The 17,927-nt window shown below is 35.4% G+C and overlaps 1 protein-coding gene across 7 annotated transcripts in view; it reads left to right on the top strand.

Moving 5' to 3' along the window:
• Nucleotides 1-17,927, top strand: part of Smap1 (small ArfGAP 1) — a 171,799-nt gene that overhangs the window by 77,530 nt on the left and 76,342 nt on the right. For 3 of the 7 annotated variants that reach the window (XM_063227007.1, XM_063227009.1, XM_063227011.1), the window contains 3 exons: nucleotides 1,243-1,318; nucleotides 9,563-9,643; nucleotides 16,816-16,896. In XM_063227007.1, coding sequence (XP_063083077.1) covers nucleotides 1,243-1,318; nucleotides 9,563-9,643; nucleotides 16,816-16,896 — 238 coding nt within the window. The remainder of the gene's footprint in view (nucleotides 1-1,242; nucleotides 1,319-9,562; nucleotides 9,644-16,815; nucleotides 16,897-17,927) is intronic. The other 4 variants (XM_063227008.1, XM_063227012.1, XM_063227013.1 and 1 more) reach the window with 2 other exon arrangements.

The raw sequence follows: 17,927 nt of genomic DNA, 5'->3' as shown, positions 1-17,927 counted from the left end.
TATAAATCCACTTTAGCTGTTCTTTGCTTTTCAACTTTGGAATAGAATTCAAGAGTTAGTTTCTGTAGGCCCATGAGCTAGCTACCTATTTTTATAAATGAGATGTTATTAAAACCCAGCTATGCTCATTTCTTCATAAAGTTTCTTTGTCTTTGGAGCCACAGACACTGAGTTAAATAGTTAAAATGTACATCAACTATCGGGCGAAACCTAAATCTTTACTGTTTTTAAATCCGAAAGAAAAGTGTGCTTCTTGAGATAAACTAACAATGAAGAATTAGTTTATATTTGGAATTTTGTACAAAGATACATAAGTATTGTATGAGGCATTTTTGCTCTAAGAGGCACATAGAAACTGAGATATCTAGACAGACACCGTATTCCTTAAATCATAGTCCTTCTTTGATTCCATTAGAATTTTGAAACTTTACTTTATGATGCGATTTGATGACTTTTAAAAAATGTTTTGTTGATAATTAGGAAGGTCATAGTGAGATCTTCTCTCCACATGCTTTGTTTTACATCCTTGTAAAGCAGTATGTCTCAACTTTGACCTTGTATAATTTTTAAAAGTTGGTTGTTTCTTAGATAATTTCTGAAAAATTTCTTTTTATAAGTAGAAACTTTTATTTTAGTTTCTTCTCTTCTTATTCTTTAAATTTGCATGCAGAGAAAGAATTCTCTATGATATTTTAATTCTTTAATTCTGGCAGAGATATGATATTTTAACCTCTATGATAAGTGTACATTTGGTATATGTATAGTGGGAAAGAACATTGATGTTGAAATTACAATCATTTAATCCTGTCAGGCTGCTGATTCTTTGTTGTGATGTGAAAGTAGTAATATGTATACATTACTGGATTGTGAGAGGAAATAAAGGCAACAAAATACATACAATATGTAACACAGTGTCTAGCAGAATAAACCTGAATTGAATTTAGACTTTGGTTGTAGGGAGCATAATGGTGTAGAGGGTTTAGAGGTGCAGTAAGTGGTTTTTCTATGTGAAATTGAGTTTGGCAGTTTTTGTTCAATAGAAAATTTCTCTACAAGAAATAGACTTTCTTTGGGAGAACACAAAATAGGTTGTGGAACTTAGTTGCAGAAATAATGTGAGAGGAAGCACAAGTTGTAGAATAAGAAATCTAAGCTTAGTGGGTAGACTTTATAGAGAAGAATGAATAAAGGGAAATTTACTTGTGACTGAACCTTGGTTTTCCTTAAGTTACCTGTTTTCAGAGCAGTAGAATTTTTCATCAGAGATAAATATGAAAAGAAGAAGTATTATGACAAAAATGCTATAGCTATTACAAATGTAAGTACAAACCTCAACTTCAATTGATGTTTGTTGACTAGATCTCCAACATTTAACGTGGAATATAGCTCAGTTTATTTATTGTAAAAATTTATTGGTTGTATATGTTTAAATGTTTGAAATTTTGGGGTATATCATGTATGGGTACAAGTTCCATATGATGAATGTGATCATTATGTATATCTAAGTTGTGTGAATAAACCTAATTAGTAATATATAAAAATGAAAATATTGGGGTCACATAATGTAAGGCTCTTATAAAATAAAACCCTTGATTGAAAAAGGAGCATATTCTGAATAAAAATCTAATGTTTGCTTACATGATATTTAAGTTAATTTTATGAAATTTACAAAAAAGGATAAAGCTGCTAATTGAGATAAGAGAGAGAATTATTTTGCTAAATTTTGGGAAGATATGAAAAAGAAAAAAGTTGTTTGTTTTACCCCAAGAGCTTTGGTGGAGCTGTTGAAACATGAAGGAAGCACCCCAGAAGGATATTAAAGCCACTTTCTGGCATGATTATTATCTGGCATTTTGATACTTACAATAGTTAAAGCTTTACAGTAGCAATAATGAAATTTATTAAAAATGTTTAAAATTGTTTAAACATGTTTTTTATTAAACCCACCCATCTTAAGTTAATTATGGATTACAGTTTAAGGCTAATTGCCCTTTATTATTGAAACCAGTTTGGGCCTTTGATTCTTAGATTAATAGTCAAGCTAAAAACTAGTTAACTATGTGGCAAAGTCATTAGTTAAGTAATTCAGTGACAGTAGTTTAATCTTACTTTGTATGGAAAGGAATTTTCTTTTTGGTCCATATGAAGAAGCAGTATAATAAAAATTCTACAAAATAAGGATATTTTAATGTCTTGTCTCTGATCATGAACATAAATATCCTGTTAAATATTTAAAAACTGATATACATTTTAGAGCAGAGATATCCCTGTATGTGAAATCTGAACTACATTTACAATGGATGAAAGGTATAATCTATTATTCTGTATGATTTCTATCCTTTTTTTCTGTGTTGCTTAAAAAAAAAGATACAGTCTGTTAAAAATTGATTAAATTGTTACTGGTTGTGGTGGCAGCACATCTGTGATCCTAGCACTGGGGAGGCAGAGACAGAATAATTGTTGTAACTTCAAGGCCAACCTGGGCTACACAGTGAGTTCAAGGCCAGCCTGAATTGCAGTAAGACCCTGTCTCAAAAAAAAAAAAAGACATTGTTGAGAATGATATTTATAATGCTCTTAAACTTAAGACTGGTTTAAGTATTATAGAGTATAAAAGAACTAACTTTTAAGTGTGTATAAGTAATGTATTTTCATGTGAAATGTTGAAAATTACTTTAGAATACTTTATAAAACACACTGCTTTATACTATTAAGCTCTTAATTCTAAATGTTTTTAAAGTTGTATTTCCATAGTTTTTGGTGTCATTGGCAGCTCCCTGGAAATTAATGTGGTAATGTGTAGGAAGATTTTTTTCCTTTGAATGATAGTTGTGATACAGTTGGTTGTTTCCACCTCTTGGGTGTGATAATGGTTTGGTCTGTTAGGGAAATTTCTTCATTCATAGAACATGTGTAACAGAATACAGTAGTTAGGTATTAAGTGTCATGCTGCTGTGTGATCAAAATACATGGTGAGCTGGGGATATAGCTCAGTGGCATAAGTGTGAGCCTGGCAAGCACAAGGTCTGGAGTTCAATTTCCAGTACCAAGAGAAAAAAGAAAAAAAAACACATGGTCAGTCAAGCTTGTTATTAAAGACACATTACCATTTAATCCCCCCCCCCCAGAATACGCCCTCTTATTTCAAACACTTTTATGCTGCTTTCTGAAGCAGTTCTGGAGGTCTTCTTTGAAGTGCTTTTACAAAGTATGATATAAGGAATGTGGTGAATGCTCCTACCAAGTGCCATCCAACAGCAGAGTAGCTCGTAATACATTATGGTACGTCCTCATTCACCTCACTCCCCGGATCTGGCATTGTGCAGCTTGTGGCTGTTCCCAAAAGTCAGCTTGATCACAAAGAGTAAATGTGTTGCATTGGTTCAGGACACCAACGCATCCATGACAGCACAACTAACGGTACTCGTGAGGGGGCACTTCAGAACTGCCTCAGAGAGAGGCACGAACAATGGGATAAGTGTGTGCAAAGTGAGGGGTGTGTTCTGGAGGAATGGCAGTGTGTTTTTACTGCAATAATTTTTAAAACTTCCTCATTCACCATATTTCTTGATCACACCTATTTATAACTCATTTGTCTGACAGTTGAGTAACAGTTTTGAGATGTGTATGCGTGTGTGTATATAGAAGGAAATAATTTTGGTTTGATGAATATTGTCTTATATAGATGTACTAATATTCTAAATTTTTCCCCATTTTTGTAGGCTTGAGAGTAAAATTTTATATTACTCCTGAGCTTTTGAAATGAAATTTCAGAAAAATTCACAAAAGTTGCATTTAATCTATGCTCATAGTCTCTTGGGACACTAAAAGAAGACATGATGTGTATTTTCAGAGAGCTCTACCAGAGCTTAGACTAGGTATTAAAATAGCTATAAGGCCAGCTATAATAACAAGAGAAGAATTAAGACATGTTATGTATAGGTACAAATTCTGTCTGATGAATGTGATCACTGCATGTGGCAGATGTGTACTTACAAAAAATAACCATAATATGAGACAAAATGTGAGTTCTTTGCATCTGAGATATTTAAGAGTAACAAGGGTACATAGCAGATATCTAAGGAGGGACAGTTTGAACACTACTTGTATTGTTTGTGCTCAGATAAAAAGCTGACATGGCTGCTATTAAGCTTTGTGTGACTTATTCCCATATTACATAGCTCCAAATTTAGAGTTTTTTGTTTTGCTTTTATAACTTGTTTCTTTTTCTTTCACATAGCTTTTTTAGTACTGCCAGGATGTGTTTCTGCTATTGGTTTGTTTTCTTAAGTATTGAAGTGAGGATTTAAAGATGACCCTGTTTCTCTGTGCAAGGCAGTTTTTTTTTTTTAAACCCTTTAACACAAAACACCAATATATTTCTTGTCCATCTGTGATGTAAACGTTTCAAAAGATACAGAGCAGTAAACTACAACAGAATAATGGCAAAGAGTTTTGCTATTTTCTCAATTTTTTCCTTGCTTTCTTGCAGGCCATTTAATTTGTCTGTAAACCAAACCTCATTATAATCCGTCTTGTAGTATGTGAGAGGAACTAGGATGGAAACTCCTTCATTTCTAGGGATTTATTTGTTATGGTGAGGAGCATTCAATGGGCTCTTAATAAATATGGTGTCTGGTCATGTAAATGTGGTCCTTCTGAGAAAGCAGAGAGGCTTCTCTGTGCTGCATTGCTGGAAGGAGTGTATGTCCCCTTTGGTGAGGAGTTTTATATGGCTCCAGAAGCATGAATTAAGGCAAGAAGTTTAAAGCAGAAAAACAAAATTCAGATAAGACAAAAACAAAGTAAATTATGTTCTAAGGAGAAAAGCTTTCATAGTAGAAAAAGTTTTTTGCTGGATTGTAGCTTCTAAGCAGAGTGTGTGTGTGTGTGTGTGCGCGTGCACGCGCATGTGTATGTCTCTACCAACATGGAACTTTGAGTTCATTTGTAATACCCTTCAATATGCCCTTTACTCCTTCTTGAGAATTGTGCCCCTTTTTGGAGTTAGATATAGGATGACAGAAATTAGTTGCTCTGAAGTACCCTCAAATTGCCCCTTTGTTTGTCATTTAGTCATGCAATAGACATTGAGTACATGTATCACACATGGGGTGCTGAGGTGGACATAGTAAATAGCTTACTCTGAGACATTTTCAGTAGAAAATGTACATGCACAATGAGCTATATCCTAAAGTAGAATGTGTTAATTGGTATAATGGAAGAATAAAAGTGTTCTGGAAGCACAGAATTTAGGTAGCATTCATTAATTTTCATTAGAATAATACTCAAAGGAGTTGTATTTGAGATTATCCTTGATAGGAAAGGAGAATTGCAGTGAAGAGGAAATGAGCTGCTATATAAGAAAGAAATATTCAGAAAACAGGCAACACATTTCATGCTGCAAGGCAGCTTTCTCCATCTATCTGTGCCAAGGTGAGATAAGGAAAGAGGCTCTGGCTGTGTTACCCGGTGTTGGTTTGGTGAGTAGTCTACAAGCCTGCCCTATCCTAGGTATGTGAAGGGGCTTCAGGTGAGTAGAGGAGGACAGAGCAACTACATGAGAGGTGAGTCTCAAAAGGCACGTAGAATTGTGTGGAAGACTTGAGTGCCAGATGTGCAGTTTTGCAGTTTTGATTCAGTGAGTGATAATTGTATTTTAGTTGCCATTTCACAAATTTCTAGAACTTTAATGGCCTAAAGTAGATTTACTAATTTATAGATTCTGTAGGCCAGGAGTCTGAGCATAGGTTGGCTGCCTTGTTAGTGTCTCAGTAGACTGAACTCAGAGTTGGTCAGGGCTCTGATCTCATCGGATGTTTCCAGGCTTACATTTCTTGTCAGAATTTATAGGCCTGCTTTTAATTTCTCAGGGCCACTTTCATGTCCGTGGCAGATAACCTCCTCCTGTCATTGCATGGTAGGTCACTTGTTTCAGGCTACTAGAAGATGTGATTGAAGAGAGAAAAGTAAGATTTACTCTCTTACTTCAAGTCTCTTATCTTAGGACGAGCTGGCTACTTTTAAGTGCCATCCTGACCTGATTAGGCCAGATCCATGTAGGGTAATTTTTTATTTTTGATTAATTCATCCTGAACTGATTTGGATCTTAATTACTCCTGCGCATTTTCTTCACCTTTGTGATACAACAAGCTACCCAACACAGTGAATATGATCGACTTCACTGTCTTGAGTAGCTTGTTGTCAAGGGGAGGATGTTACACTAGAAGTGCACCAGAGGGAGCAATTTGGGTATTGTAGAATTCTACCTTTCACATTGATGCAGTCAACCTACCCTCCTAGACCATTTCTTAACTCAGTGAGTAAGGAAAAAATTTGAAATGCTCTGCAGAAATCTATCTTTTCTGTCCTTTCTCCCCTTAACCAGTAGTGGTTCACTGATGAGTGAGTGAGTTCCTAGATGTACTAGGTGAGTGAGTTCACCGTGATGAGTGATTCGTAGGTCTGACAGGTCCTGAGTGATTCAGGTCATGAGAATGAACTGCCATAATATTTGCTCTTTTCCTCCACCACTTTTTGTCTCTCTCCTCCTTACTCTTACTGTCATCCTTTTTCTCCATAGGTGGTAGAACTACCTGTTTCTAATTTTTATTAAATAGTATAAATGAATATCTTTTGATTGGTAGTTTTGATACATCTTGTCATTCCAATTTTAGTTTCCTTTTCTATAAGATCAGGGTGAGTATTAGTATCTGCATTTACCTTAGCACAATTCTATTATAAAAGATACGTAGTATGCTTAGGGTGCTTAGCATTTAACTATATGTGATAATTAATGAAGAACCATAACAGCAAAGGCTACAAAAAGTATGTAAATAAGAAAAGTGAGTGCTCAAACTTTAGCTGTAAGAGTTTACAGCATTGGCTTCAGTTATTTCATTAATTTCTCCATGCTGTAGAGAGCCTGCTAATATTGGTCTGCAAGGTGAATTTCCAGGATTTCACATGTGAAAGTTTTCTAAAATTCCACATATTTCTTCCTAACTTACGGATTTTAAACGTTGTTATATAAAGGTTTAGCTTCCTTCCTGAAGGAGGCCTTGTCACCTCAGCATTAAAGGATGGGCAGAGACTGTAAGGAAGTGTGAATACTTCAGGTGGTGAGAACAGCAAGAGCAAAGGACTGTGGAGCCAGGAGAAGTGAGGGCCCGAACCGTGAAGGGTTTGTGTGTGTGGCTAGAGGCAGGTGAATAGGGAGATGAGGGAGTTGTGGCCAGGCTAAGGTGGTTTGGACCTTGCCCTTATATAATGCATGTAATCTGTTTAAGACTTCTCAGCAAGGACTTATGGTCAAATTTGCATATCCAGTGATGAAGTGTAGAGAATAGTTTTGAAAAAGAATGAGGCTTGGGGCATGGACAACCGTTAGAGGGCTAATCCAGCAGAGGAATATTGATTATTTACTAAGATGTAAGTGAAGATGGTAAGAAATAGATGGTTTTGGGAGATTTAGAAAGAAAAATCAAGATGCTAGTTTTTCTTGCCTCTGTGTTTTCTTTCTTTTCTTTTTGCTTTAGGTTCTTTATTCTGTCATTGTCTGCTTTCATGTTCTATAATATTGTTTCCATTTATCAGTGTTTACTTCTGTTTCTTAATTCCTTGCTCACATAATGCACTTTATCACCACTGACCTTAAAAATTGACTTTATTGAATATCAACAGTAAAAGGTCTGGTTAAATGAGTTATGACAGATGCATACCTCTGTGTAACCACTGCCTCCATAATCAAGACAGAACCTTTCCATCTCCCCGTGAGGCTCTCCCGTGTCTACCAGCAGCCCAGATAAGCACTAATTTGCTTTTTGTTGTGGCACATTATGTTTTCTGGAGTTCCGTATGATCAGCACTATACACTGTGTGTTCTCCTGTGTTTCTTTCAGCATGTTTCCGAATTTCCCCTCTGCTTTCTGTGTACCCTTAATTGCTATTTTTGATTGACCCACAGTGTTTTACTGTATGGGTACCCCCATTTGTTGGTCTCCCCTTGCCTTTGCTACTGGGCAGGATTCTTGTTTTCCTTCCCACCTGGAACATGATAGTAAAGCTTCCCCCCCACTTTTATTGGTTACATTTTAGGTATTTACTGAATAAAAATTTATGCTGGGTTTTAAAAGTGACCAAGTCAGTTTATAATCTTAAAAAAAGAAAAAAGAATAAGCACTTTTGTGAATTGTCATGCCAGTGTCTAAGGATTAGTAATCCTTGACATTCTAACTGCATCTATTCCCTTTGCATAATTATTTTTATGTTATCTTTTACATGAGTTTAAGCAAAGAGATTGTATGATATAAGTTATTTAAATTGATTTTATGGCTTTTCAGTCTTGTTTTCCATGTGAACATGTAATTAAAGATCTCTAGCAAGTAAACATGCAGTACAGACCAGGCTTAAAACCAGGTTTGAAGACATGGTTTTGACCTTTTTAAGTTGAAGATAATTCCTCATACTGTGTGTTTCATATATTTGCTTTAGGATTAATGAAATACTAATTTACAGAATTATAACAGTCAAAATTATGTAAAGAAAAAAAACCTCTTATGTTTTAACCTTGGATTGAGAGTGAAGAATTACTGTCATAACTAACTTAATAAGATAAACAAATTGAAGGAGGACCTGCCATCTTGCAGTGTTGTTCTAATGTTACATAATGACCTATTTGTAATCCTTTGCCTATCCAGTGATGAAGTGTAAAGAATAGATTTGAAGAAGGATCCTTAAAAGAAGTCCTTACAGGCATAGGATAGAACAATGTAGAGATGTCTGTTTTATGGCTCCAAAGATTCCTATGCATTTTGTAAATATATTTCAGTTATATTTTGGCAGTAAAGAGAGCAGGAAGATAATGCTTCCATTAAAGTGATCAGCTATACATGTAGAAACCAGGTAGGACGATGTGTAAAAAAAGCTCTCAGACGAAATCTGTTTTTGTGCCTCTGCTGCATATGTAACTCTCATAATACTGTGGGGTAATTCAGCAAGTACATCATTGGGACTGATGTTTGCAGGCAAATCTCAAGTAAATACATAAATTGCTTTATAATAAGTCTACCTGCTGTTCAGCTGTATATGAATCCACTCTTCTAGCCTTTTTTCTATTTTCTTAAATTGATTAAAATTTTGATTAACTTCTTACTATTTCAGCTATTTTATTATTCATTCTTAAAAGTTATCAGTAAAAACAAAAAATAGTTTTTGTTCTGCTACTTGGGACAGTTTGTCTTATACTTCAGAATGTTAGCATTTCAGTAATACATTGACTATAATAAACTGTCAGCGAAGTACAGCTATTTTTCAGATTCTTTTTGCATGATCTTATTTGGGTACATTTTAAATTTTATAAAATAATCACTGTTCCCTACTGAATCCTTTAAGAAATTTCACATGGAAATTTAAAAAAAATAGTATTTCCTTTTCAATTATTTACCTTGTTAATATGCTTTTAAATGCTGTAGTATTTAAGAAATATCTTTACTTCTTTCTCATGCCAGTCAGTTCTTATCATCTATCTTTTGTTTCTTCTGTCTTTATCCATACTCTGTAGATTTCCTCCTCTGATGTTCCTCTTCAGCCTCTAGTATCTTCTCCTTCTCTGCAAGCTGCTGTTGAGAAAAACAAATTGGAGGTATGGTAGTGTTTTAACTGTCTGCATTGTGTGGTGTTGAGTGATAAATGAGCTTCCTTTTGCTATGTGCTATAATTTGCAAGTGCTATAATATTTTGAATGATCCCCAGTATTAAATACAAGAATGTCCTGAATGTTTCCCTTGGATGTAATTAAAGCACTTTGACCTATATTTAATTTCCAAAATTTTGATTTATTGGGCCATAAATACATGTCAACAGTTACGCAATTAGTTTTTTGATGCTGTGACTGTTGCTATCTTATAGGATCTTTGTCATAGTTTGCTGTGGAATTCTTTGATCTGTTAGGAAAGTTTTTGATTAAAAAATACTTTGTCTCTTTACTTTTCTTATTTATTTATTTGAGCTTAATGAGTTAATTTGAGGTGTTCTTTTAGCTCTCATTTTTCCTGTGTCTACTCCTTGATAAATGGTGTGCTACATGAGGGATATAAAAACAAATAAGAGATAGCCTGTGCTCTCAGTTACTAGTTTATCTTGTGCAGGACTAAGGATTGAACCCAGGCCCTTTGCACTAACCTATATTTCCATGCCTTTTATTTATTTATTTTTTTATTTTAGACAGTCTTTCCAAGTTGCTGAATTGCCTAGCCTGAACTTGACTTGTCACCCTCATACCTTAGCCTCTCAGAGTGCTAGGATTACAGGTGTGCAACACCATGCCTGGTCTGAGTTTGTAAGTTTAAAGAGGAAAAAAGATAACTGTGTGGCAGTTTAGAATACAACATCATGTGTGATTGAAAACCACTTATTATGCTCCTGTTAATACAGGTGCCATACATTTGATACATTTTGTACTTGGAATAACCATTAAAGATTGGGAGGCATTCCAAGTAGGGGAAGTAGAAATTGTAAGTTTAATAGGCATGGCTGAAACAGAAGTGAGATAAGAATAAAGGGGGAGAATCTTCTTTTTTAAAAGTGTGTATTTATTGTTTGGTGCTAGGGTTGGACCCAGGGTCTTTCTACTGAGCTACATTTCTAACCCTTTTGAGACAGTTTCTTTTAGTAAGTCATTAGGTTACCTGGGATGGGCTGGGCCAGGCTGGGCTGGAACTTGAGATCTTCCTGCCTCAGCTTCCTAGAGTGCTGGTATTATAGGTGTACATCCCTACATCTGGCTGCTGAGTGCCAGTTTGAGAGTCTAGGGCGGAGCTGGTCTTCATACCAAAAGCCCAAGCACTTTAGTAATGAGTTTTGAGGGAAAGCAGTATGATAGGATCGAGTTTTCCTAACATACCACTCCTCTGCTGGCTCCATGGGGAATGAATTTTGTGGTATTGGTCCAACAAAGGTTTGAAAACCAGTTGTCATCCAAGAATAAAGGGGCGGGGCAGGTGCTAAAATGGTGAACTGAGAGAACGAAAGGGAGTTTCGTTTTGAGAGATTTTAAGGTGAAATGTGTAGAATATAGTAATCAGAAGTTACAGAAAGATTTTGTGGACTGTGACTCCCAGTTTCTGGCTCAAGCATCTGCATAGAAGGTACCATTTAGTGAGTTAAAAGAAGAAACAGATGTAAAGAGCAAAAAGGAAGATGAGTTAAAGGTGGACAGCTGTAGAGCTGCCAGTGTTTAGTAGGTAATTGCATGTGCATGTCTACAGCCCAGGGAAGCATGGAGAGGGTGAGACCCTGACCTGACCAGTGGGATCAGTGACAAGAGGGAACATCACCGGGATAGAAGGTGGGAACACAGGAACCTGTACATTATTAAAGATCAAGATGGGGTCACAAGGCGACTGCGAAGGAAAGTGTTGATATGAACTGCTTGGTTGGAAATGGACAGGTCCACTAGGTTGTTGACTTAGTGTTGTGGGTGGCTTACAGACAGGCTCATGGAAGAAGTAAGTGAGTAGGGGTATTGCCTGGAAAGAATGGGAAGATGCCAAAGGCAAGTTATTGCTTCAGAATTTGTCCTGGAGCTATTTCTCTGCAGGGAAAGAGGATGGAAATAGATCGTTACACAGTTGTGTTGTGAAATTCTTGCCTTAAGTCTCAGAAGGAAGTGATCTGATTTGGCAGCCTCCCAGCAGTCCATGCAGAAGGTTGATTGCTGCTTCTTAGCTCTTATGCTTTTGACAGCTCTATTTCTGTGTGTGATTTATAATGTTGTAGTGTTATACAGTGTGTATGTATACTTATAAGTATGTATGTGTATGATAGAATGTGTGTGTGTGTGTATATATATATATATATATATATTCACAACTTTTCTAGATCATACTTAACCAAAACATTTTGATGACTTAAGTCACTCAAGTATAGTTGGATTATAATGATTCCAATATGTAAAGTTTAATATACACACACGCACACATACAAGCACATGCACCACCCACAAAGTACTACGGATTGGACCCAGGGCCTTTGAACCGAACTGCATCCCATTCTCTTTTTATCTTTTACTATATGTTGAAGTAGTTCTTGCTAAATTGTCTGCATTAGCCCTGAATTTACAGCCTTCCTGCCTCAGTCTCATTGAGGATTATAGGCTTATGCCACCAGAGCCAGCCTTTTTCTCTGTTGTAGCAGGGTTGAATGTGTATGATTTCTTCAACAGGATTTCTGCCATTCCACCGTACAGTAATACCGGGGTTCACAAACACTTCTGTTCACAGACAATTCACTTGCCAAACAATAGCTTTTGACAAAATTTTGCTTCTGTTTGGGTAACAAATACAACTTTTGTCATTTTCTCACACAAACACAAACATGGCCATCTTCCCCCAAATCATGAAATAAATTAAGTTCTTGAATCCAAGTACTGCTGTATCAGTTGCAATAGTAATCAACTTTCTGGAACTACTGTTTTATGTAGCTGAAAAAATAAACTTGGTTCTGTTATCCTCTTTGATCTTTTAGCAGCCTTTGATTCTATAGATGGGAAACATTTGTGGCTCAAACTGATCTGAATTCAGAGCTCATGCTATTAATGTTACTGCAGATCCTGTATCACAGTTTCACATCTGGAATCTGAGCAGACAAAAGCTGAAATTTCAGTGTGAAAGAGCATCACAGGATGTTCTCTATTTAATGATGCTAGCAAATTTGGTTTATTTTTGGTGATTTCATGTGTGCACACTAAACCCAGAGGTTTGGGAGTCTGACTTCTTTTGTGAGAATGGCATTCATGAAAAATAACTGTGCAGGCTACTTTAATAGATTTCTGTAGACTGAGTAGCTTAAAAACAACAGAAATTTATTTCTCATGGTTCTGGCAGGTAGACAGTTCAAAGTCAGGGCTCCCCACAGTCTGTGTCTTGCAAATACCTGCTTATTCAAGAAGGACCCCTTTGTACTGTGATCTTACATGGTGGCAATAGGCAAGGGAACTCTCTGGGGCCTGTTATGTAAAGACTCCACCCTCCAGATTTAGTCACCTTCCAAAGACCCTCCCTGCCTCCTGAAATCATCACATCAGATGTTTTGTTTCAATGTAAGAATTTTAGGCACAGACATTCCAACCATAGCATTAATAGCTTAGGGAGGGTATGGGGCCACTTATCCCCAGCATACTAGTGAGAATATTCTATTGTGTTGTTTTTCTCAAGAAACTTTACTAATCTAAAAAAATGTTTATCATGTATAAAGCATTTTTGTACATTTTGTTTATTCTTCATTTATACAAAGTTAGGGATAGAATTTATCACCTTGTAAAGGTGCTACAAGGACTGAAGGAGTCAAGCAGTCCCTGGCACATTGTGAGAGTTCAGTAAATAAATAGTAAGTAGTGGTGAGGCACCACGTGGACCTGGCGGCAGCAATACTCAGCCAGCAGGGAAACTGATTACCTGTGCTGCTGTGTGCGTCACTTGCCTAAGGTTTTGTTTGTTTGGTTGGTTGTTTGTGAGAAGACAATAAAATCAGTAGTTATTTCAGACAGCTTTTGAAAAGATTAAACAACAGCGAGGAAGCACTTAGTAAGTGGTACCATAGTTGTGTTTTAGAAAGGAAGGTTTAATTTGGGCGTGATTGACTCACCTATCAGTAATGTTTCTAGTTATCCTTTAGGCACACATCTTTCTTATTCCAGTTTCATCCAGGCACTTGAGCAGATAGAAAAAATGTATTTTTGAGAAAGACACACAGCTTTCTAGGAGGTCTTTGGTCTGTGCTAGACTGTGTTAGCATCTTAAAGTTCATGGCAGAATGTCAGTTTTGAAATACAGTCATCTGGTAGATTGCTCTTTAGGTTTTAACACTTTAGATATTCAAAAGTTCAACTATCTGTTAACTTTTTATTTTGTTCCTAAAAAGCAGTACTGAAACAGATGTTTTTAGAGAATCTTAGTTCAGTCTAAAGAGCCTTATATATAAGCTGTCTTTTTATCCTAATTGTAGTACTTCCACCCATTACTTTCTCCTTTTGCTACAAAGCCATGCACCTACATTGTCTGAGTATAGCTCAGTACAGATGTTCTCACTGATGTGTGAATTGCTACACTTCAATGCTTTTTAATCATAAAGTAAACATTAATTGAAGTGCTTTAGATTTTTTTCTGCTGTTCTTGACCTTGCAGTGGAAGATACTGCTTATTCTCCTGAAAGCTCTTTGCTATGACTTTCTTTTAAAGTTTGGGGCCAACACTAAGGTTTTTTTTTTTCCTTCCCCTTTTTAATATCATACAGAAGATTCAAAAATTTTACTTTGTTATATTTGTGTAGTGCTTTACAGTTTGTTTTTGAAATTTTTAATGCCCTTTTTCTTTTAAATACTGAAATGCATATTAAATATGTACCTAATTTAAGGGTTACTCACAAAACTGTCACTGTTTTCATTACATAAAGTGAAATTGTTAGCATTTCAAGGCTGTCATGTTGCCCTTTTTTTTATAGTTGAAACCCCCGTCCTTGACTGTGGCCAACATTGTTTTTATCACTTTTCTTTTCTTCATAGTTCTATATATCATACGTATCCCAAAACAATGTAGTGTTGCCTGATTTTGGTCTTTACATAAATAATTGCAAAGCCTTAGAACTTTTAGTATTTCTCTCAACTTTAAAGCCTTAGAATTGCAAATATTATCTTTCCTGATTTACATATGGCAAATACAGTCCGACAGAGGTTGTATCAAATAGCATTTTTAAAAAATTTTATTTAAAGAGAAAAAAACAAAACAGATAAAAGGGTAGCAACAATACAGAATTCCAAAAAAATAAACACTAAGAAATCACTAGTTGATAAATCACTACTTGATAAATTACATACTATCATCTTAGAAATAGTTGTTCAAGTTACAAAATTAAAGCATACAAAGTGGACATTCAAACAGTGAGACTGCAAACAGTTGTGCTCAATGATCCAACAAAAACTTAGTAATATGGTCATCTATCTTACACACTTAAACATACATGCAGTTATATCCTTTAGAGCACTTTGTTTTCCTCTCTTTTTATAAAAGCAGTTACACATTTTGGGTTTTACTACTACAGTTCTTACTAGTTTTTACACCAGACACACAGTGTGATATTTATAAATATGATTCTTATTTCACTTATGAAGTAGCCTATTTGCCTATGCAGGCCTCAAGATCATCCTTTTTATAGCTGAGTAATATTCCATTGTATAAAAATACCACATCTTTTTCATCTGCTCTGCAGTTGATGGGCATTTTGGTTGTTTCCAAGATTTAGCTGTTACAGATTGTGCTGCTGTGAACATAGGTGCACATATATCGCTGTGACATGACCCTTTCAGTTGGAAAATACCAAGGAGGGGAATAGCTGGGTTGAATGGAACTTCCAATGCTAGTCTTCTGAGAAATCACCATAGTGATTTCTATAGTGCCTGCACCAGTCTTCAAATACCATTTTATATTATTGTCCCTAAAGAGAAGAAAAGTAACAATAACAATAAAATAGAGTTTCAAAACAGGCTAGTAGGGCAGTAATAATAATTAATACATTGCATATTGTTGTCTCCATTGTAGTTACTCAGAGTACAAGGTATAGGCATGAAATATTGTCCAAACAATACTGGCACAGGCCTTTCTTTTCACTGTACGAATTAGCAATACTCATGCTTCAGATAAAACTCATTGGCTACAGTACTACAACTGTGCAAAGCTCAAATATCATTTTAAAGGCTGAGGTGAGATTCAGGGTTTTGGTATTTTGACTTAAGTTCCATGTGTTTATCATGCTGTCTTTCCTAGGTTTGTCTGTTTATCTTCTCATATGTTTTGCAAAAATCTAAGAGCTAGGTTAGTGCCCATTGCATTGCCATCCCAATTCTAGGTTTCTAGTCATCTCTTCCCTCTAAATGCCGTGAAATGCTCTTTGTAATCTTTTCTTACTTTTCCTCTTTGGACACTTCTTTTCACTTTTCACCTTCTGTGACCTTTTAGGTTTGAGCTTTTAGTATTACATCCTGTCTCATCCCTAGAAATGCAAAATGTGAACATCACATCATTTTACTTTAACTGTCTAAGACTAGTCAGTTGATTCTAATCTCCATGCATTGTCTTTAGTATCTTTTTCTTTGGAAATTTATATTTTCTTTCTTTAAAACTTGCAGTGGTCTGAATATATATTTTGTGACTTTTTAAAAAAGAAAATTAGTGTGTTTTTTTAATCTGTTATAATTTGTTTTCACCCATGTGATGAGGAAGTATGTTGTATCAGTTTGATTTTTCTTCTGATTCAGAATTAACATTATGGTTGCTATAAAGAAGCATAACTTATATAAGGATGTAATGAGAATTTATTGAGTGGAGTTCTCATTTGCTTAAACACAAACCTTAAAATACGAAAGAAATTCTAAGTTGTCTTACTTCTTAATTTTTGAAAGAGTCTGTATTCTGTCATCAACATGTAACTTTGCGCATGAATATGTAAACTGAGAATATAAATTTGCTGTGTTTTTGTTTATATTTCAGTAGCATCATAAATATGGAATATTTACACCTTTTTCAAATGATTCAAACTAAAAAAATAGAAACTAATTAAAGGTGCGGTGGTATACACCTATAAATCCCAGCACTCTGGGAGGCTGAGACAGGGAGATTAGAAGTTGAAACCCTGCTGGAGCAATTTAGAGATTTTGTAAGATTCTGTCTCAAAATAGCTCAGTGTGTGGGCCCTGGGTTCAATTAAAAAAAAAATTGTCATATTTTAAAAGTAAACTCACTACAACTTTGGACTGCTTTTTAGAAAGAAAAGGAGAAGAAAAAGGAAGAGAAAAAGAGAGAAAAGGAGCCAGAAAAGCTTACAAAACCACTTACAACTGAAAAGGTAGGATTCCTTTTAAAAATGTATTAAGATTACCATCTTATTTTTATACTCATATTAATGACCTGGATATTTAGGATTTGCAAATGATCGTCCTTTCAGCAAATGTTGAGTTACTGCTGTGTATTAAGCATGTCCATCCAGCTTGTCCTATATGGGTTGTATTGAGTTATAAATGTATGGGTGTAGATTGAGTTTCTCAGGGCGGTTAACTTCTTTTGAATGACGTAAGGATAGTGTTATAGCATTCATGCACAATCAGTTTTCAGTGAAAGTTTAGAGAATGAAGAAGTTGCACCTGAAGAATCTCAGAAGAGACCACATGCTTTATAACATCGAGCTAGGTCTTGAATGTAGGTAGGATTAAGATAGAAGGCAGGAATGTATTGGTTTGAGGAAACAGCCTGAAACCAGGTAATGAAATTGAGAGGAAAATACGTTTTGAAATGATTTCGAAGAAAAATATTTGAGTATGAGCAGTAAAAAATAAGGACAGAATGGCAGATTAAACTCAAATTGTAGATGTCTAGTCATTTTTGGAAAGAAAGGCTATGGACAACACTTGACTTTTCAAAAGAGTTTTTTAGTGGGAGGAGGTTATTTTGGCAGTAATATTCAGAATACGTCTGATAGGCAAACCAGAAGTAAGGAGAACATCATACATTTTGTAAAAGGACAAGTTATGTAATTATGATAGGTTGGTTTTGAATATATTTAATTATACAAGCGTGGAAGCATGTCAAAGAATTATCAAGTTGGGCATGTGCCATATGCCTGTAGTCCCAGCATTTGGGAGGCTGAGGTGGGAGGATTGCTGCAAGTTCAAGGCCAACTTAGACTATATAGTGAGACGCTGTCTCAAAAAACCAAGAGAAAAAATATTTTTCATCAATAAAGTTAGCATTCTTGGTTTTGATTTTTGAAATATCTAAAGTCAACTTTGTCAAGGCATCAATTATATATTATAAAGTACATCCATTTACAGTACATAGCAGAAGTACATATTGCATATACGTGTTCTTTCCATCATTAAT

Source organism: Cavia porcellus, unplaced genomic scaffold (assembly GCF_034190915.1).
Source record: "Cavia porcellus strain 051 isolate PalLab524CR breed Dunkin Hartley unplaced genomic scaffold, mCavPor4.1 scaffold_16, whole genome shotgun sequence".
Lineage (NCBI taxonomy): Eukaryota > Metazoa > Chordata > Mammalia > Rodentia > Caviidae > Cavia > Cavia porcellus.
This window is presented reverse-complemented; position numbering and strand designations above follow the sequence as displayed.